The sequence below is a fragment of the Cheilinus undulatus genome, linkage group 6, assembly GCF_018320785.1.
Source record: "Cheilinus undulatus linkage group 6, ASM1832078v1, whole genome shotgun sequence".
Taxonomy (NCBI): Eukaryota; Metazoa; Chordata; class Actinopteri; order Labriformes; family Labridae; genus Cheilinus; species Cheilinus undulatus.
This window is the reverse complement of record NC_054870.1, coordinates 20,989,563-21,009,734: the sequence shown is the minus strand read 5'-3', so window position 1 is coordinate 21,009,734 and position 20,172 is coordinate 20,989,563. Positions and strand designations below refer to the sequence as shown.

General features: G+C 39.8%; 2 protein-coding genes across 8 annotated transcripts; both read left to right on the top strand.

Annotated features, from left to right (window-relative positions):
* The first annotated feature begins 6,994 nt into the window (after positions 1-6,994).
* cryzl1 (crystallin, zeta (quinone reductase)-like 1) lies at positions 6,995-16,410 on the top strand. 2 transcript variants are annotated; one of them, XM_041789707.1, is made up of 13 exons: positions 6,995-7,202; positions 7,620-7,697; positions 8,474-8,546; positions 8,703-8,747; positions 10,454-10,522; positions 11,135-11,268; positions 12,221-12,332; positions 12,525-12,545; positions 13,007-13,105; positions 13,248-13,366; positions 13,911-14,016; positions 14,097-14,142; positions 15,262-16,410. In XM_041789707.1, exons 1-13 carry the CDS (start codon positions 7,137-7,139, stop codon positions 15,356-15,358), a joined length of 1,065 nt encoding a protein of 354 aa, XP_041645641.1. In that variant the 5' UTR covers positions 6,995-7,136; the 3' UTR covers positions 15,359-16,410. The 2 variants fall into 2 exon arrangements, with proteins under 2 accessions (XP_041645641.1, XP_041645642.1); XM_041789708.1 differs by lacking the exon at positions 12,525-12,545.
* Positions 16,411-16,721: 311 nt separating this feature from the next.
* Positions 16,722-20,168, top strand: LOC121510923 (putative nuclease HARBI1). Of its 6 annotated transcripts, none has more exons than XM_041789304.1 (6): positions 16,722-16,929; positions 17,100-17,157; positions 18,767-19,246; positions 19,356-19,468; positions 19,549-19,660; positions 19,733-20,168. In XM_041789304.1, exons 3-6 carry the CDS (start codon positions 18,808-18,810, stop codon positions 20,158-20,160), a joined length of 1,092 nt encoding a protein of 363 aa, XP_041645238.1. In that variant the 5' UTR covers positions 16,722-16,929; positions 17,100-17,157; positions 18,767-18,807; the 3' UTR covers positions 20,161-20,168. The 6 variants fall into 6 exon arrangements, with proteins under 6 accessions (XP_041645238.1, XP_041645239.1, XP_041645237.1 ...); XM_041789305.1 differs by having other exon boundaries at positions 16,722-16,983; XM_041789306.1 differs by having other exon boundaries at positions 16,727-16,800.
* The last annotated feature ends 4 nt before the right edge of the window (positions 20,169-20,172 follow it).

Here is a 20,172-nt window from a genome sequence, read left to right as displayed (position 1 = left end):
CCGACTGAGGGACAGCTGGAAAATGGGGTAACGTTACTGAGGTATCGCGACATGTCGATGTAGATTCAATGATTTCCGATCAGCCTCGCGAGAACACAGACGCAGTGAGCGTGCAGGGATCTGTACTATACGTTGACGCCTCATTGGCTGTGTTCTGCCGCTGCCGTGATACGTCATTGTGTCCGCCATATTGCCAGAGGCCAGACCGGCTCACAAGCACAAGCAAGTATACGAGAGAACTTGATATGTTCTGAATAAATAGCACTCGTATGGGACCATGAACGCGTGATAAATGCAGTTTTAAATAAATGAATGCACACATTTGACATTAGTAGTATCATGATTCATTTATGCAGACAACCCTAGATGTTACATATTAAAGTCTAGTAGATATTCGGGGCAGTAGAAGTGGGTATACTCCTGATTTATATTCTCTTTAGAAGTAGGTATATTTCTGATTTTAAAGTGGGTGTACTCTATGATAATATATATATATATATATATATATATATATATATATATATATATATATAAAGTGGATGTACTGTTTAGGTTGCAATACAGTATGGATGTGTATTGTGATCAAAATTCAATGAAAGGTCTGTTTTGAAAATTAAAATACAATAACAAAACTGCTTTTTTAGTTTTCAAATTATATATTTTTTCACACATAAATACATTTTAAATTCATTGCAACACCCAAATTCCTTAACATAACTGAATTGGAAAAAGAAAAGTACTTTTTTTTAATTTACAGAAAATGCTCTGCCAAATAACTTTCTTAACTCAAATGGTTTGGCTATTTTGAAAACTAAAATGTATCATAAAATAATGCTTTTTTTCATTTTCAGAACATGTGTGCATTTTTTAACACAAAAATGAAAACAAGATTCAATTAACTAATTAGTCAATTTATATTCATCTTCAATTTGATTTTTTTTTTTTTTACATCATTTATTTATTTATTTATTATCATTATTTTTTTTACATCATTGAAATGTTCCCCTCCCTGAGCTGCCACCTTATCGTGGTGGAGAGGTTTGTGTTTCCTGATGATCCTAGGAACTAAGTTTTCAGGGGCTTTATGCCCCTGGTAGAGTCTTCCAAGGCAAACAGGTCCTAGGAGGGACCAGACAAAGTACAGCTCAAAACCTCATATGGCAGTACAACGCAATGGACTCCAATCCCCGTCGCCCGGTCATTGGAGCCCCCTCCTGGAGCCAGGCCTGGCAGTGGGGCTCGATGGCGAGCGCCTGGTGGCCAGGCCTGCACACATGGGGCCCGGCCGGGCACAGCCCGAGGAGGCATCCTGCCCCCCCACCAGGTACCAGCTAGATATTGTTGGTCTCACCTCGACACACAGTTTGGGCTCTGGAACCAACCCCATGGAGAGGGGTTGGACTCCCTTCCACTCTGGAGTTGCCCTTGGTGAGAGCCGCCGAGCAGGTGTGGGCATACTGATTGCCCCCTGGCTTACAGCCTGTCTATCGGGGTTTACCCTGGTGGACGTGAGGGTAGCCTCCTTCCACCTTCGGGTGGGGGCACAGGTCGTGACTGTTGTTTGTGCGTATGCACCAAACAGCAGCTCAAAGTACCCACCCTTTTTGGAGTCGCTGGAGGGGGTGCTGGAGAGCATTCCTTCTGGGGACTCCCTTGTTCTGCTGGGGGACTTCAGTGCTCACGTGGGCAATGACAGTGAGACCTGGAAGGGGGTGATTGGGAGGAATGGCCCCCCTGATCTGAACCCGAGTGGTGTTTTGTTATTGAACTTGTGTGCTCATCATGGTTTGTCCATAACGAACACTATGTTCAGGCATAAGGGTGTCCATGTGTGCACTTGGCACTAGGACACCCTAGGTCGCAGTTCGATGATCGATTTTGTAGTTGTATCATCAGACTTGCTGCCATATATACAGGACACTCGGGCAAAGAGAGGGGAGGAGCTGTCGACTGATCATCACCTGGTGGTTGGTTGGCTTCACTGGTGGGGGAGGATTCCAGTGAGATCTGGCAGGCCCAAACGTATTGTGAGGCTCTGCTGGGAATGTCTGGTGGAGTTCCCTGTTAGAAGGTGCTTCAACTCTCACCTCCGACAGAGCTTCAACCATGTTCCGGGGGAGGTGGGGAACATTGAGTCTGAGTGGGCCATGTTCTGCGCCTCTATTGTCGAGGCAGTTGATAGGAGCTGTGGCCATAAGGTGGTCAGCGCCTGTTGTGGCGGTAACCCTGAACCCACTGGTGGACACCGGCAGTGAGGGATGCCGTCAAGCTGAAGAAGGAGTCTTATCGGGCCTTTTTGGCCTGTGGGACTTCAGCGGCGGCTGACAGGTACTGGCAGGCCAAGCGGTTTGCAGTTTCAGAGGTTGCTAAGGCAAAAACTCGGACGTGGGAGGAGTTCATACGGCTTTGAGAAGATTCTGGTCCACCATCCGGCATCTCAGGAGGGGGAAGCAGTGCACTGTCAACACCTTGTATGGTGGGGATAGTGCGCTGTTGACCTCAACTCTTGACATTGTGGGTCGGTGGAAGGAATACTTCAAAGACCTCCTCAATCCCATCGACACATCATCCGATGAGGAAGCAGAGTCTGGGGGCTCAGGTGTCGGCTCTCCTATCTCTGGGGATGAGGTCGCCCAGGTGGTCAAGCTCCTCAGTGGCAGTGCCCCAGGGGTGGATGAGATCCTCCCTGAGTTCCTCAAGGCTCTGGATGTTGTGGGCTGTCTTGGTTGACACGCCTTTGAAACATCGCGTAGGCATCAGGGACAGTGCCCAAAGTGCTCTCATTCACACCTGCTTATTTATTAGAATGGGTTGCCTCCACGGTAACGGCGGCTTGTTGACTTCCTTGTCCCTTGTTCTATCTGTGAAGATTTTTGGGCATTAATTATTGACCTGTTTAAGATCAAATTAAGTCTTAATCTTGATAATCAATGTGGTATTATATTGATTTGTACAGTGTTTAATAATCAAATGTTAGAATCCGTAGTCTCGAGGATATGGTGTTCAAAATAACTAGTTCTTTAAAAAAAAATAATAATTCCAAATCAACTCAATAAAGCACTTGAGGTTTCCTTAATTAATCAAAGAACACTTGGCAGCTGTCAATTTAACTGCATAATACACTCTGCTATTTACAACAAATATTTACAAAGAGCAACTCTTACTTGCCAATGGACGATGCAATCAGTGTTCCTAATTTTTGACTGGCGAGGGGATCGGTTTACCTGGAGAACTGGTTGTACTCAGTATCGATGCTTCACGATCTGACAATACAGATTCGGTAGACCCTTTGTGGGAACAGACTGGACCCATGGCCTCTAATAGGGTTGTAGTCTGTAGGAGGTCGTCAGTTTGGTCAGTGATACCAGTTACAGCTGGGGTTGTTGGTGTACTTGCAATACTCACTTCAGGCTTCTTGGGCTCTTTGGCAAAACTTTCGATTACCCTTGCTAAGTTGTCAGCTATGTTGAGCTGAGGCGGAGCGTTTATGTCATGGTCCCTATCAGCAAGTATGGACCGGCGGACCCTGTCTACAGCCCGAAAACAGGTGGTGTACATGATCAGCTCTCCCAGCCCCTTATTGTCTGCATGCATCAGTTGCTGCAGTGTTAGTAAAGCCGCAGTCTTGCCCGAAGCCAAGGAAGGTTCATGGGCCAACAAGCGGGACGGCTGAAACAAATCCGTGTTGTAAGAGAACTGAGGAATTGGTCTTGTTGGAGGTCTATCACCAGGTGGAAAGTACGTATGACTCCCTGGAGGGGCGCTAACTAGTTGTAAAATCACCTGTGAGATTTTATCAATGGATTTGAGCAACTCGTAATGCCAGCTCATGGACTTCGCGAGCATTGGGATTCCGTTCTGCACCTCTAACTTAAGGTTTGAGACTACAGCACTTAAGTTTCCCAAAGTGCTCTTGATGCTAGAACTCTCCTGCTCAGTAGAAGATACGCCCCGCTGAACTTTCCCCATTCCGCTCAGCAAGCTCTCAAGCAATTGTATGGCTCAGCTGTCTGTTGGCTGGGTGGCCTGGAAGTTCTCAGCCTGAGAGGGACCAGTCACTAGTGATGTTACTTGCTGTGCCGATGTTTCAAAGCCTGTGTTGAGTAATATAGGAAGTGTTTCCGCGAAGTGCGTACCGAGGCTTGTATTGTTTCACATGAGTGACGTCACTGGTGACATCTGAAGCCTCGCTGCCTGGTTGTACCACGTGACTGGATCAGCAAGTGGTTCAGATCTTTGCGCTGAGGTTTGACAGCAATATAAATCCCATGGGGTTCCATCCAAAATGTGTGGTTATGAGAGTTTTGAGTTTGTATATTTTGGATAGTTTGGTGAGTTAGACAGTTAAACCAATGCCATTTCCCAAAAGTGACACAGAACATGAATATTACCCCTACTGCCTTCAATATGTATTATATGACGCCCATGATTATTATGATAATACATGCATATAATATTGCATAGTCATTATAAACTCACTTGAAAATACACTTTATTGATATAAACAAATTATAGTCATACATCTTTTTCATTATTCAAAGTAATTCCCAAACAGCTGATACTGACACATAATAGAGTGTATCACAGAACACATGGTAAAGATCACAGCTGCCTGTTTTACACACTTTGGCCTGCAGGTGGTTTCGTGTGCACGTGAAGCCTCGAGAAATGAACCCGTTTCTAAACCGATTTGCTGGAAAGCTTCGAAGCTTCATGAAGCTTCATCTCACCATCACTACCAGTCACTTCCTCCAAGGATCCTTGGGGGATTTCCAAGTGCTCCACAGTTCCTTTCTTGAAGGCCCTGAGATCAAAAGGGGGCAACGGGTTGATCTCCGACTCAGTCTTGGGCGAGCGCCTTTCTTTGAGTTCCTCAGATACAGGGACCAAAGTAGCCTTGGCATAGGGTGGTATTTCACTAAGTCTTGCTGACCCTAGGTATTGTGGGAAAAATGAATCATCCTTTCTCAATGATAAGAAATGGGGCTGAACCTCCATATGCTTAGCCACCCCGCTGATGGAGCTGGTATAACGTATTCCTATATCCAACATTCCCTGACTTTCCCCCATGACAGGAGCTGGCATGGCATTCATATTCAGGAGGGGCTTCACAGGGCTCACGGCTGACATTTTCTGAATGGTGCAGGTGTGCCACTTCCGGACCAAAGTCCTGCATGGGGTCCCCACGCAGGAAAGGGGGCAGCTTGTCCTGATTGTATTTTTTGGCTCCAGGGTTAAGCTGTGCCTGCTCAATATATGACTGAAGTCCTTCACCAATCATCCTGGAGTCCCGAGCAGATCTTTGAGGCGATACTTCCATGCTCTTTGCATAATTGTGGGGGATCTTCTCTATGCTAAACTGCAACAGCAACCTCTTAGTAAATACTGAGTGCTCTAAAATAACTAATTCCAACCAAAAATATTTAAAATTCATTTTAAAAAACCTGTTGAATGGTTTAAAATTGTTCAAATGCATAAACTGCATGCATTACGACTTAATTTTTGTATTTCACTTTAAATGGCAACATTTGTTTTCTCCACATTTTCAAGGTATCCTCTTCTGTTGACTTGAAATAAAATAACTACTTAAAAATTTGTTTCCATATTTGTCAAAAGTCTTGCATATTGTGTGTTCCCTATGCCTCATGTGTTTTGTTTTTGTCTAATAAATGTAGATATTGCTGAGAACATATGGCTTCTGTTGTGGTTGTTTGATAATGTTGGTTGATTAAAGTAAAGATTTTAATGGGGTTCCTGTTTTACTACTGACTGAAGAGTAGCCCTTACAGAAGCGTCCAGCTAGCCTAGGTCTGGGTGACTTTTCGAGGTCTTTAAAAATTCAATCCACATGAGTAAATCTGCCATTGAATGTTATTTTTAAACCCATTTTACATCAAATTTCAATCTTACCTTTTAATTTTAAAAGAAGCTGTTCTGTTCAAAGAATGAATGGATCATTTTATGGCAATTAGAAATTGAATCTCTCTTTCATGCTACATTGTGCAAAGTGAAGATGAAATTTAAAATGTAAATGTAATCATTTTGAGCCAAAAAATATGCAAATTTTTCCTTCATGTAAGGTGGCCTTTAGGTTTTACTCCTAAATCTCGTTCATTAGTTGTCTACGTGGTTTTTACTATCGGTATTTGCATGAATATACTGAACTATTCATTTAAATAAATTAATGTGATCTTTGTGCTTTTCATTCCGACAATTTACATACTCCTCGTCAACTTGTATTGCCTTAGGAGCGGACCTGCCTCTCGCAATATGGTAGCGACGTCGACGTACAGCAAGCCGGTCAATGAGGCGTCTACATATGTCTATGGCAGGGATAACAGGGTGAGGTAAAATGATTATATGCGCTTCCAGCAGCTGCAGTTTAACGGAAAAAAAATAGTGGGAAAATACATAAAAAACAGAAACTTGGAGACCATTACAACCAACGCACATTTTAAAATGGTATCGGCGTTGTAGCTGGTGGAGTGAGGCTCTAAAATGTGTATTTTGCGAGCCCATTGAAAACGACGACAAAAAGTTTCTTTAAAATTAAGAAAATAAGGATAGATTGCCGTTTATTTGTGCACAAGGCAGGGCACTTGGCAGAGAAATTACGTGAATTAACTTCAAATTCATGAAAGTATACAAACAAAATTCAATCATGCGCACTGGCCATAAGGTGTGTTTTTGAATGCATTCCGTAAAAATGTTAACTCAGAAGTGCAGATTTTTTATAGTATAGTCAAAATATACCCTAAACAGTTGTAACTGCCAAGGGTCTTAACATAGAGTTGAAATTTGTACATATTTTTTTTTATTACAACTTTTTCTATTACATTTATATTCTTCCGTGACCGGACACTTTTAAAAGAGGTTATTGTCTTTGCTGTTCTCTCCTTTTCATTTCTGTAAGATGTGATTGTCCAAAATATGCTGTAGAGGGGGCTGTTGTGATAACAACTACAATTTGCAAACGACGAAGAAGTGTGTCAGGTCAGCTGACTTTAGCAAGCACGAGCATAAGTGTCATTTCTTATACTGGAGAAAATAAACAACGAATGAATGAAGTGAATACCCACAAAGCTTCTGTTGAATAACTGAGGTATTTACTGTACATTATTTAATGGTATAACAGGATGAAAGGTCTGTACTGTCGAGCTGGTGTGAGTGATGCTGAGCCCAAGTTCGTCATTCAAGAGACGGTGAGTGTGTTGTTCTGTGTTCAATAGTCTAATTGTCTAATTGTCTGTAAAGGTAGACTCTAACTTAAGTTTTATTACTCGTCATGTTCGTTGGCATCAAGGAGAAATAAAGCAAAGACGGACTGCACTGCATGCATGAGATTGTGGCTCCAAGACTTGTCGAACGTCTTGACACAACCTCACTTATCTAAGTTTAAAAGTCTTTGTCCGACGTATAGGCATGCTTTGTAGACCCTGTGCATATCAAAGTTTATAGAAACCGGTTTCTGAATAATTGCGCATTTCAGGGATCAAATGCATCCTTAACATGATTTTTAGTCAGTGTTATGGATACCCATTGTGTCTGCATCTTTATTGAAACTCTTTTTTTGTCTTTGCTTTAAGTTCATGTCTCAATATGTATTTTTTCCCTTTCAGAGTCTTCCTGAGGCTTTAGGCAGCCATCAGGTCAGGGTTCAGGTCAAAGCGTGTGGACTCAGCCCTGTTGATCTCAAGGTACTGAAGGCAGTGTTGATTTAATAAATGATGTTGGCATAACTGTTACTTGATCAAAACATGGTCAGAAAGCTGAAAAGATCATTTAGGTGCTACTACTGAAGATCCATCAGGTTATGTACAAGTTCAAATGGGAATTGTTATGCAGTGTGAATTTAGTATGATTTAATTTTACATTTAATTAGTGTTTATCTCAAAGGAAAAGAAAACATCAAAAAGGAATTATATAGAACTCTTAAAACTGATCAAACTTTCAAAATTCACCATCAATTGATAATTCAATACAAGATACTCAAAAAGATTTGGAACCAAGTCATGCTGGCAGTGCAGGTGAATGCTAATAATGGCTGAAAGGCATAAAATAGTCTTTAAGGATTCTTCTTGTTTTATTCCTTGACTCACAGCTGAAAGGCTTTAGAGCATTTTTATAGTGCTTTTAAAGTATTTCTTAACTCTCAGGAAACTAGCGCTATATAATTTAAATCAAAATAAGATTATTAAACAGTATATACCTAGGCTTATTTGCACAGAAAATGCATGACATTGCCAAAAAGAACTGAAAACTATTCACTTCAACATAATAAATGAATACTAATAGATTTACATTTTTATTTCTTATGTAATTTACTATAGAAAAGTTGTCTGTTATGTTATCCTATTGTAACTATATCATGTTAAGTGTTATTGCTGATAAAATATAATCAATGATAGTATAATCGGTACATCAACTCATTGCATAACTCTAGTGATTCCTAATGATCTCTTTTGCCTTCCAGCTGCTTGCTGATGTGGGAATACAGAGAGATTTGATTCCTGTTGGCAGAGAGGTGGCTGGGGTCATCCTTCAAGGTTGTTCACAGTCTTCAATGACACTTAATAACAAAATAATAATAATAATAGTAATAATAATAATAATAAAGATATATTCAAAAAAGCACGTTTAAATCAGATAGAGAGCCTTGACTTTCATCACTACATCCTAATTGTTTGTGTTTTTTCCTGCAGTGGGTAACAAAGTTTCTCTCTTCCAGCCTGATGATGAGGTTGTAGGTAAGCTTTTTATGTTATCTAATGAATGTAATTTTGTGTTCTTTTTGTTTGAAATTGTAGTTTTAGATTAAGATTATGATGCCCACAATAGTTTCACAGTAGTGGTTGTAAAACTTTAAAAAGAAACACCAGAAATAACATAACAGACACAATATGATATGATTATATGGTGATTTTATGTAAATATATCTACTGAACTCAGTAGCTTTTCAGTATTGCTCTCCTCTTAAATTCAAATTATATTCAGGTTCCAGAGAAACAAAAGTTCCTCTGCTTTTTGCAGAAAAGGTTGAGTTTTTTCATTGGCAGCAAAGGTCCCTGTAAGATCGGTGGGTGACGGGATTGTGAAGATTTTCAGCCTTCCATCCCCTGACCAATAACCTGGCAGTCCTCTACAGTTTTTTTTTTTTTTCTAATATTTGGGGAGTCTACTACGTATATATGTAATTAAAGTATATTCAAGTAATAATTATTGTTATGGTTGGACACTGAACTGATAAACCTCAACATGTAATTGTGTTATTTAAAAGACAGATCTGCAGTCAGGCGTATCACTGATCAGGAAATATTGCTCAGGAACATTGATAACTATCCATCCATCCATTTTATATAGTGCTTATTTTGGGCTTGCGGGGGCAGCCTATCCCAGCTGTCATTGGGCAAGAAGTGGGCTACATCCTGGAAGAGTCACCAGTCAACCACAGGGCTGACATTTAGAGACAAACAACCAAACATGCTCAATATTGATAACCAGTGGATGTAAAACATATTATGAAAATCTTTGCAACTGCAAATGTTTACTGAGGCAGTAAGAAAATGTACAAATAAATTCTGCTTGGTGTCAGTTACATTTTTTTTTTGAAAGAAAGAGAATTGCTATCTGCTAAAATTGCTATCAGAAAGTCAGACCAGGAAAAACTCAAATTTAAAATCTGCTGGTGTAATACAATCACTGTACATTTTACAGACTGTAATTTAATGTGAAAAAATATTTCATTAGCCTCTCAAGACCCTTTGTGTTCATATTGGGACATTAGATTTAAGCTCTCCTACAACATAATCATCATAACTTTATATAACTGTCCAGAATTTCCAGTGAAGTTTAAGTATTTTGCTTGAAATATATTAAGAATTTGCTCTGAAATTTTCAAGGATTTTATTTGGATATTTTGGGGGAATTGGCTATTTCCAGGGAATTTTTGAGATCTGTTTGTACCTAGTAGAAAGTTTCCTTTGAAGTTTTGGGGAAATTTTGCTTGAAATTTCTAGGCATTTAGGCACTGGAATTTGGGAAATTTGTTTTGAAATTTAGGGATACTTGTTTGGCCTTCTTCATTGAAATTTGAAAATGTTCTTTCAAAGTTTGGAGGGTTTTATTTGAATTACTCATTACTTATACCAAACATGTGGGAGAAATAAAAATTGCTTTCCTCACCAAAGCTCATGTCTCAGTAGGATATGGAGTATCCCTGATGATCTGTCTAAATTCATACATATAGATAGATAAACAAAATATGTAACATAACTATTTTTGTGAGATAAAAACTAAAACAGTTAAAAAACAATATGACTCTTTACCACATGATTTTAAAATGATTTACAGGTGTAATTACAGCAGTATTAGTAGTCTTCTCTATGCTACAGAATATGTAATGCACAGACAACTGGATAATTGAGCGATCTCTAATCAACCCTCTCCTTTTCAGGATTTTTGCCACTGGACTCTCTCTGCTCTGGACTCTGTGACACCATTGACATAGATGAGCACTTAATAGGTAACTACTGTACATACAAAGACCAGGTCAAAATATTATCTGTAAGCACAAATTCTCACATCATAGTCAGCCAACATGTTTTTCTGATGAATCCCTCTTTTGCCTTTTCTACCGTGATCCTTTTTATGCTGTAAAATCCTTCTGCATTGCCTTTGTGTGACTGGCCAGCTCACAGAAAAGCCAGTCAAGGTCACATCCAGAACTTCAAACTGTGCTCCACTCCGCCCTAAATGCCAGCAGGCACAGCAGGATGCTGAAAGGTCTCTCCCTGCCTTTCATCTTCAACTAATACACTTCAAAATCTGAGAAAAGGGCTGCTCACAGTTTAAAAAGAGCAGAGTAGTGTAAAAGCTTCAAACAGACCGCCAGCATCTTTCACCTGCAGCCACTGCCTGACTTTACTCTTAAGACTTGCAAAATAAAGACAGAAGTAGACATGACTTTACTGTCCTTGCAGACTGATGATAAATAAGAGTAGTTCATACCTTGAAATTTAGTATTTTTGGCCATAACGCTTAATTTTCAATCAGCTTTCTTAATAATCATTTACAAACATTCAGTAGATCTAAAGTTGTGTGTAAGTTGTTGTGTATTTGTGTTTCTGTTCTGCAGTTCAGAAACCAGAGAAGCTTAGCTCGGTGTGTGTAGCAGGAGCCCTGCTTGACGGCCTCTGTGCGTACACCGCTCTACACACGCATGCTCGCATGGCAGCCGGACACACACTTCTAGTCATGGATGGAGCCAGTGTATGTACAAATCACAGCACTCTTTTGTTCACTATCTCTAACTCTATGTAGAAGGGCTGGGTTTATGCATATGTATTAAGGGTAAACGGATAATGTTTTTTCAGTGCCAATATCATTACAGATTATTAGTAGTTCATGAGACTGATAACAGACATTTGGAATCCATATGCATTCATCTTGATGTACAAAATGTATGTTTAACCTGACAAAAGTAAAACTGCATGATTAAAGAAAAATTAACAATTTAGCACTTAGACTGTCAACATGAGAAAAAACAGAGCAACACAGGAAAAACATGAAGTGAAGCTGTACACCTTGGCTCATCAACTACATCTGTACATGGGCCAAATTTTGCCTTGACAGACACATGGCATTCTAGACTTTAAAATTAACTTCACTAAAATAAACACTTCAGTCTAATTAAGATGTTATTGTATTGGTATTTTCTTTCAAAACGTAGGTCATTTTTACACATTAAAAGTGATATCAGTCCCTTATACCAATTCAGCAGCCACCTGCAAGGGGGGGAAAGATGACAGAAAACAGCAGATTTGATCAGGACTGGACTGATGATGTTTATCTTTCATCATATTAAATGATAATGGCTGACAAGTGGATTTCTGTGAAAATGGGTTCAAACATTTAGTCATTCTTGATAACCTTCGGATTCTTTATTGTTTTGGGTTGATTTAATAGCTGTAGGTATTTAAACACTTAAGATACCCCAAAAACCTCACCATCTTTTTTACTCCACACATTATCTGAATTTGATCATCTTTTGGGAGCCAGATGAGAAACTTTAGGGCCACCAGTTGATGATCACTGCTGTGTACTTCCTGTGACAGTGCTACACAGGCAGTCATGTGCCATCTAGCTAGTCAAATAGCATAGTTGTATTGACCTCAATAATCGGTCTACCCCTAATTGTTCCCTTTTCCTTTCCTCTCTTTAGTCTTTTGGCTTAATGTGCATCCAGCTGGCATGTCACCATGGAGTAAAAGTTATGACAACGTCACATACACCACAAGCACACACATTCCTGGAGCAGCTTCGGCCCAGTGTAGGTATGTACAGGTTAAAGCTGAGGTGTGTGTAGAGTTTCAAAGCTACATTTCATGATTTATCCATCAAAGGTTTCTGAATTCTGTTCTTCCTAATCTCCGCTATTTCAAACTCTTTTATGGCTTTTTCACCTCTTTTCCTGTCTTTGTTTCATTTTTATTTCTTTTATCTCCTTCATTTCATGCTTCCCCCAGGTGTTCAGGACCCTTTAGTAGGTGAGATCTTCTTTCTGTCTTTCTGACCAACCTATTGTGCTCTCCTCCCTGCTTTTCTTCATTTTCCTGCATTAAAAGCCTGTTGAATTATTCAAAATAAACTGTTGGTTTGTTGCTTTTTGTTAAATTCATCCCTCTTAAGTCTGATGATTATGATTTACAGGAAACAACACATTTAGTCCCAGGGTACCTTTTAATTTATAAACCACAGCCAAGGCTCTCTCTAAATAAATGTTACTACATATTGTTGTCTGAAATCTTGCTTAAGCCCCTGCTACCCCCATGTGGATAAGATTGAGATTGCAACCTCTGTAACTAGAAGAAGCTTCTGTACTACAAGCAGACTTTGTTGTAATTGTAAGTTTATATTAAGGCTGGTATTCATTAGGCAGGGTATTTTTGTTTCTGTTATAAATGTGCCTTGGTAATTCTGTCATGTTGCTGTGTCTTTGTATGTAAAGCTAAGGTTATTTCAGTGGATAAAGACTCATCTGACCTGCTGTCAGTGGTTATGGAGGAGACAGGAGGACTGGGAGTGGATATAGTCATAGATTCTGGAGGTAAATACTCAGTTCTGTGTCTAATTTTCTACTTTATTTATGCTAAGAATAGTATATCATGTATGGTGATGAAGATATTGAACTTCAGGTCATCTTAAAGTTGACATCATAACAAAACATTTCTCCGAATGTTTGTCTGCAGTGCGTCTTCAGGAGGAGGAGGAGACTTCAGAGGGCATGAAGCTCCTCCCACACAAACATGACATCATCAGTGTGCTGGGTGTGGGGGGGCACTGGGTCACATCCCACAAAGACCTGCAGGTGAGTCAGTGCAGAAATGGAAGCTGCATCATGTAGTCACGACATCTTTTAAAATCCTTCTGCTTTAAAAAGCACATCTCAAATCCCCCAAACTGATTTTAGCCTGAAAGACACACGACACATTCACTGATGAATACTGACCCTGATGAATGTTATGATGCATGTAAATATTTTTCAGATGTTTTTAATAGACATTTTTCTTTATTTTTCAAGTGCTCTAATAAGGCTATTATGAACATTTTTTATCAGTCCTACATAAAGCATCATCATATAAGTCATACACCAGCACAGTAAGAAAGATGCAAATTTAACTATTCACTGAAATGTGATTTGCTGAGCTGGAGCTTTAATGAAAACACCATATAATGCTTTCAAGTGCCCTTTCTAAGCTGCTTCTTTGTACCTGAGCCAGGAAATAGGGTGCATTAAGTAGAGTACTGCACGCTAGGTTCAGAACTTCAAAGTGAGTGTAAAATGCTCAGTCTGCATGCCTTCATTGGCAGTTTTATCACTATTGTGTTTTCTCGTTTGTACCTTTTGGCAGTTGGATCCTCCAGATTGCCGATCATTATTCCTAAAATCCGCCTCCATGACTTTCCTCAACCATGAAGTCTGGACGGCTTCATCAGCTCAGCAAGGAAGATACCTCCGTATCCTGTACTCACAGTGTATAATCTAAAACATAACACAAGATGATATAAGCATTTCCTTCTTAACAACCTGGTGTCAGATATTCTGAAGGACCTCATGGACAAGATGTCAGCTGGTATTCTTAGGTATGTGAAGCATATCAAATAGCCCGGCTGTAGATATCAGTCACATTGAAATTGCATTTGCAAATATCAAATGAGAAATTAACATTACTGAATAAAATATTCAGAAAAATCAATGAAAGGCTGCATTAAATTCGATATCCATTTAAATTGAACATGTTTCACACCAGTGTAAAGTTTAGTTTGACTGACAAAATTACAAATTGACAAAAAGTTACGTCTTAATTTTTAAACGCCGGTTGTTCAATATTAATACATGTGACATAAAATGATATGCGTATTTCTAGATAACATCTCTTTTTGGTTAAGTAAAACGTTAAACACCTCACTGGTTGGAATGCACAAGTGTAAAGCACTTAATTTGTCATATTTGTCTCAAAGACCATCCAGCATCATGAAGTGCTTTAATGCAGACTCTTTCATTTTCAGTGAGCTCTCCACATTTTACCATTTTGAACAGGGATTTCACCCTGAACTGAATTCACCCAAATTTGAGCCGGCTCACTGGGCTTCTCTGAGAAGTCAGAAGTTAATCAAGCATAACATTCAACCACTAAAACTCATTTTTTCTGTTCAGGAATGCAAGTAATAAATATAATTTGACATATTAATCAAGAAATATTAAAGTGCTTTACTATTTTTTCAGTTTTTTTGTAAATCAGTAAATTTGAAATTTCATGGATAACAATAATAATTCTATTTTAGCATTAAAAATATCATTTTGGTTAAAGAGCTTCTACATATTGGTGTATTAACCATTGCAGAAACATAAAAAATGATTTTGGTAATTACCAGTGTTGTTAATTTAGGGCAGCTGTAGTATAAACCTTACTTTGGTTAGGGTTAGGGTGGTCCAATAAATTTGTTAAGCACTGTATATCTAATGTCTCTCAAGTAATGCATTTACAAATGCACTTCTTGTTATAACAGTGTCCAATACAAGTTGTAAAGATCTTTCAGAATAAAATTCAAACACTTTTTAAGCAATCATATTTAAATTTATAATGCTGAGGATCACAAATTTTATGGTTTGCATTCAAATTTAAGCATGTATATAGTATGTAAACAGTGTGATACAGGTGAACTGACGGAATCTGTTTGGTTTCCATGATGTCCCTCCAGACCCCAGCAGGAGGAGGCAGTTCCTCTCTATGAAGCCACAGTTGCCATGGAGACTGTCCAGCGTCAGCAGAAGAAAAAGGCTGTAGTTCAGCTTTAACTAAATCACTGAGACATTTATCAACAAAAGAACAAAAACAAAATGTTGATATGCTTTAGCTACCTGAATGTTTTTTTACAGCAGGAAGTACATTGAACACAAGACAAACGGCATGTTAAACCAATTGCCTCTCTTTGCTAATACTGAGAATCACACATTTATGCTTACAATTATGGTTGGCTTTTGCACTGGACTTGCTCTTTTTTTTTTTTTACTTGAAACACAACTGTTTCTTAATTTCTTCAATGTTTAGCACTTTTTGGAGTTGATCATTGTAAATTCTTTTATGAAAAAAAAAATGTCCATGAAACAGTACAACTATTTAAACGGATTAATCAATCCATTAAAAATGTAAAAACAAACAATTCCTGTACAAATGAGTAAAACAAGTAAGTTAGACCAAAACAAGCTGTCCTCAGGTTGAAAGCTTATACCCACTGTTAAAAATAAATCAAGATCAAGAGATGTGCAGAAAAAATATGAAGAAACTTAGGCATTTGTCTTTACAAAAAAGCCTTTATTAAACTGGCATGCTCTTAAATTAGAGCATGATTAATATCATTGACTTCAATGCATTTTGTAGTCTTGTCTTCAGGAAGTTACAGAGCAGGTCTGTGGTAAAACAACTTATACAAAGTGTCATAAGTTCTAGAGCTGCCAACAGTAATCAGTCAGTCAGCCTAAATCAGTGTTAACCTTGCCACTCCCTCACACACAAAATTCACAAAGTCAGCAGGGGACAACCTTCCTAGGGTGAAGTTAAGAGAACATCAGTGGATACTAATTTAACCCTCAAGATGATACATATATATATATATATATATATATATATATATATATACATACAAAAGTCAGTCCATGTAGGTGATGGGAAGTTATTGAATCTTTAAACTTAAAGCATCCCTGTTATGGTGAAATATTTCTAGTGTTGTGAGACAGTATTTTACATATTTTCCTGTATTGGCTAGTTTAGGATGTCCTTATGCTGCACCCATTGTGATTTTCTTTCTTTATTTTCTAAATGTCTGTCTGATTTTTTTTCATTCCTGTAATGTTTAATTAATAAATGCATTTTACTTTGTCTATTTATCAAGACAAGTGCATTGGTTTCTTGATATGTTATCTGGATTTGTTTATGCACTTCCCCAAAAGAGCACTTTTTTAAATACCAAAACTACCAGTTTCAAGAAGCTCTCCAGTCCCTTGTTTTTTCATAACCAGACTATAACTTCACTCTGCAGTTGTTTCATGTACATACAGTACAACTCTACAGACCGTATCAATGCTTTCTGTTGTTTGTGTGCAGCTAACTGCGCATGCGTGACTGGGTACGCGCGAGCGAAGGGAATCATAAAACCCGGAAGTGTACGGGCTCTAAAGCATGTGAGCTGGTGGTGGAGACGGCTATGTTGTTCAGACACAGGCGAGTGAACGAGGAAAAGGTAGCAGCGAAAGCACAGTGTCTACAGCCTGAACTCTGTGTGTATCAAATAATGCTCCAGATTCTAAAGGCTCCAGCCAAACCTGTCTCCCCGTGTCTGATCGGTAGTTACTGCTGAGGAGTTGAAAGGGTGGGTTAGTTACCAACAGCTTCGACCACAGTCGGAGCATCGAGGCAGGAAAGGGTAACACTGTCAACTGGGTCCATACACTTTTTTAACCTACTAATTCCGAGGCCCGTTTCTGAAAGGAGGTTTAATACAAACCCCGAGTTTGTTAACCACTCTGGCTTAACTTTCAGAACAAGAGGTGATTTAAATCCGAGGAGGAGGAGTAACCTAAGCTGGCTTCACAGAGAGGTAATGCAAATTCCCCATATTTAATGGATGTTTGCTTCTCTGATATGTATACTGAACAAAATCACTAGATACATGCATTTTGAGAAATTTTTGAATTAAAAAAAATAAAATCAACTTACCAGGGCACCGCCATGTTTTAGTGTGCACTGCACTCTGGGTAGTGTGAGATCATAAGGCTTCAGCAGTCCTCTGCTGGTACTATTTCTATGCATTAGTCGCCCATCAAAGCTTTTATTTGTGAGCGTGATTGTGCTGTTAGTGGAGGAAAAAATCCTGAAGATGTCCCTCTGTGTTAATGGAAGTAAATATAGTCATAGAGGCAAAGAAGATGGTGACTTGAGCTGATTTTGTGGTGTCTGCATTAGTGCTTGCCAGTGAGAGAGCATGCCTACCTGAGTGTGCAGTCCCGGTCGTTATGCTATTCACACCTGGTCTGATCCTTATCATATCCTAATTTCTCAGTGGTCAGCTGAACAATTTCCTCCTTTATGTGCAAATAAACACAGCGCTACATTCACCTTCAGTAGCCTTTACAAACGGTAATTATTGACGACATACCATGAACATTAGCGGTGCTTTAATTATCTGGACCTGAACCCCATTTATTGTCTCTATGACTATATTCACACTGGGATTTACTCTTGAGAGTAAGGTTCACATGATTTTTCTCTTCACTAAGGCCGACCACACACTAGACGATTTTTTAATCTGAAACGATTTTTAAACTGTGGGAGACCACAGACTTCAGGACAATTTCCAAAGATTTTTCAACTTTAATCCTCTGAACCAAACACTAGACGACTCAGCCAGACTGTCAGATCACTGGAGACCACACACCTGCTGACCTGCCTACGACCTCGCGTGATCACGTGACTTCAGAAAAAAAAGAAAACACGGATGTCTGTCTTGCTGTCTCTCCACAACAGGCTATCCTGGCATGCACTACAGGTGCAGCAACAATCATAAAACAAGGGAAAGACTCGGGATGAAATCATGGCTGAAATTAAGTTAAAGTTGAGTCCATAGTTGTGAGTGATGAAAGTACATATGATCTGGTTGTGATGCTACCCCGTCTGCTCGCTCTCATTGGTTGTTGTGGGTACTCCGTCATCGGCACTACGACCTTGGGATTTTGGAGGCTACAACGCGATTTGGAGCAGTAAAACAATCGTATTGACACCACACACATGCAGACTACTCAGACAAACAGTCGTTTGCGACGAGGCTCCTCTCGGGATACAACCCCACGATCGTGGAGGAAGGCCCAAATCAGGCTTAAAATCCTGTAGTGTGTGGCTAACAGTGTGCTCATGTTCACAGTATGAAGATTTGATGGGTGACTATTAGAGAGAAAGAACAAACAGATGACCGCTGAAGCCCTATGACGTCACACTGCCTAGCTGAATAAGACATGGCAGCCTCCTTGTGAGTTTAGAATTTCAAATTTCCTCAGAACGCAGATATCCAGTGAGTTTTTTGTTCAATATGCATATTAGTCTTACAAATAACTGTCCATTAAGACTTGTCTTACCATGTTGGGTTCCATTTCAGTGAGTATGGTAGCAGGTTCTGACGTTTGTCCATTTTTGTCTCCTCTCTGCTTTTGTAGAACCAATCAGGTGAGGCTTACTTTACACATCTCATTTGAAAATGGCATGTCCTTTTCTCGAGGACCCAATAGATGAAGGAGCTGCATTACTCCGCAGAGAATTACGTTTACGGGGGGAGAGGACTTTTAGACCCCGCCTGGATGTATTATCATTTCCGGATGACTACCTACTGGAGCGTTACCGTTTTTCTTCACAGTCTATCGTTTATCTGCATAATCTTCTGAAGCCTCACATTTCCAACATCACCCATCGTGGGCGGGCTCTTACGTCTGAGCAGATTCTTTGTGTTGCTCTTCGTTTTTTTGCAAGTGGAAGTTTTCTTTATGACATCAGTGATGCTGAGCATATCAGTAAAACCACTGTGTGCAGAGTGGTCAGGAAAGTTTGCCTTGCTCTGAAACGCCTTTTGAACACTTTCGTTGTGTTCCCTGGACACAATCCAGCAAGTGCCATCAAAGAGGACTTCCGTAGGATTGCAGGTACATGATGCAGAAATCAGTTCTAATGAATGATTAATTATATTGTGCAAAGATGTGGCATTGTGATTTCAGGCTGAGATCTGTAATTTGCTGGGTTTTTTTCCCCTAGGATTTCCTGATGTGATTGGCTGTGTTGATTGCACTCACATTCCTATCATTCCTCCTTCAAAAAATGAAGCTGATTATGTGAATTGGAAGTCAATCCACAGCATCAATGTGCAGGTAGGTTGACTTCTGTGTCAAGATGTTGAAGACTGTATCACAGTTCTGCAACTAATGTCTCTTACATTTTCACTGTCAAGATCATATGTGATGCTGCACATGTCATCACTAATGTGGAAGCCAAGTGGCCTGGGTCTGTGCATGACTCACGGATATTTCATGAGTCTGCCCTGAGCAGCAGACTGGAAAATGGTAGGTAGCCTTCAGAGTTATATGTTTGCCTACCTCTTTTTGAATACTCAAAGAATCCACTAAAAATTACAGGTGAGTTTGATGGTCTTCTGCTGGGTGACATGGGGTACCCATGCCAGCCAACTCTGCTGACCCCTTACCCTGACCCAGACTCAGGCCCCCAACAGCGCTTTAATGTAGCCCATCGCAGGACGAGAGCCCCGGTGGAGACAACCATAGGCTTGCTGAAAACTCGCTTCCAGTGCCTACGCCACCTCAGGGTTACCCCGGAGAGGGCCTGTGACATTATTGTGGCATGTGTTGTTCTTCATAATATTGCCACAATTAGAGGAGAGCAACAGCCTGCCCTACAACTACAAAACCTTGATGAAGACCCGATCCATCCGGCAGATACCGAGGATGGAAGGGCAGTAAGAGACGCAGTATGCAGGAGTCACTTCTCCGATTTAAACCACCATCACCTCAACGATCACCCAGATCAGTCAAATAAAGACATATGAGTCACTTTTCAT

Excerpts from the sequence above, each read along its gene's own strand:
- cryzl1 (XM_041789707.1), top strand. The coding sequence starts at position 7,137 with ATGAAAGGTCTGTACTGTCGAGCTGGTGTGAGTGATGCTGAGCCCAAG. Across the intron at positions 12,546-13,006 it reads TGTTCAGGACCCTTTAGTAG|CTAAGGTTATTTCAGTGGAT; the intron begins GTGAGATCTTCT and ends TTGTATGTAAAG. Across the intron at positions 13,106-13,247 it reads TATAGTCATAGATTCTGGAG|TGCGTCTTCAGGAGGAGGAG; the intron begins GTAAATACTCAG and ends GTTTGTCTGCAG.
- LOC121510923 (XM_041789304.1), top strand. The coding sequence starts at position 18,808 with ATGGCATGTCCTTTTCTCGAGGACCCAATAGATGAAGGAGCTGCATTA. Across the intron at positions 19,247-19,355 it reads GGACTTCCGTAGGATTGCAG|GATTTCCTGATGTGATTGGC; the intron begins GTACATGATGCA and ends TTTTTCCCCTAG. Across the intron at positions 19,469-19,548 it reads TCCACAGCATCAATGTGCAG|ATCATATGTGATGCTGCACA; the intron begins GTAGGTTGACTT and ends TTCACTGTCAAG.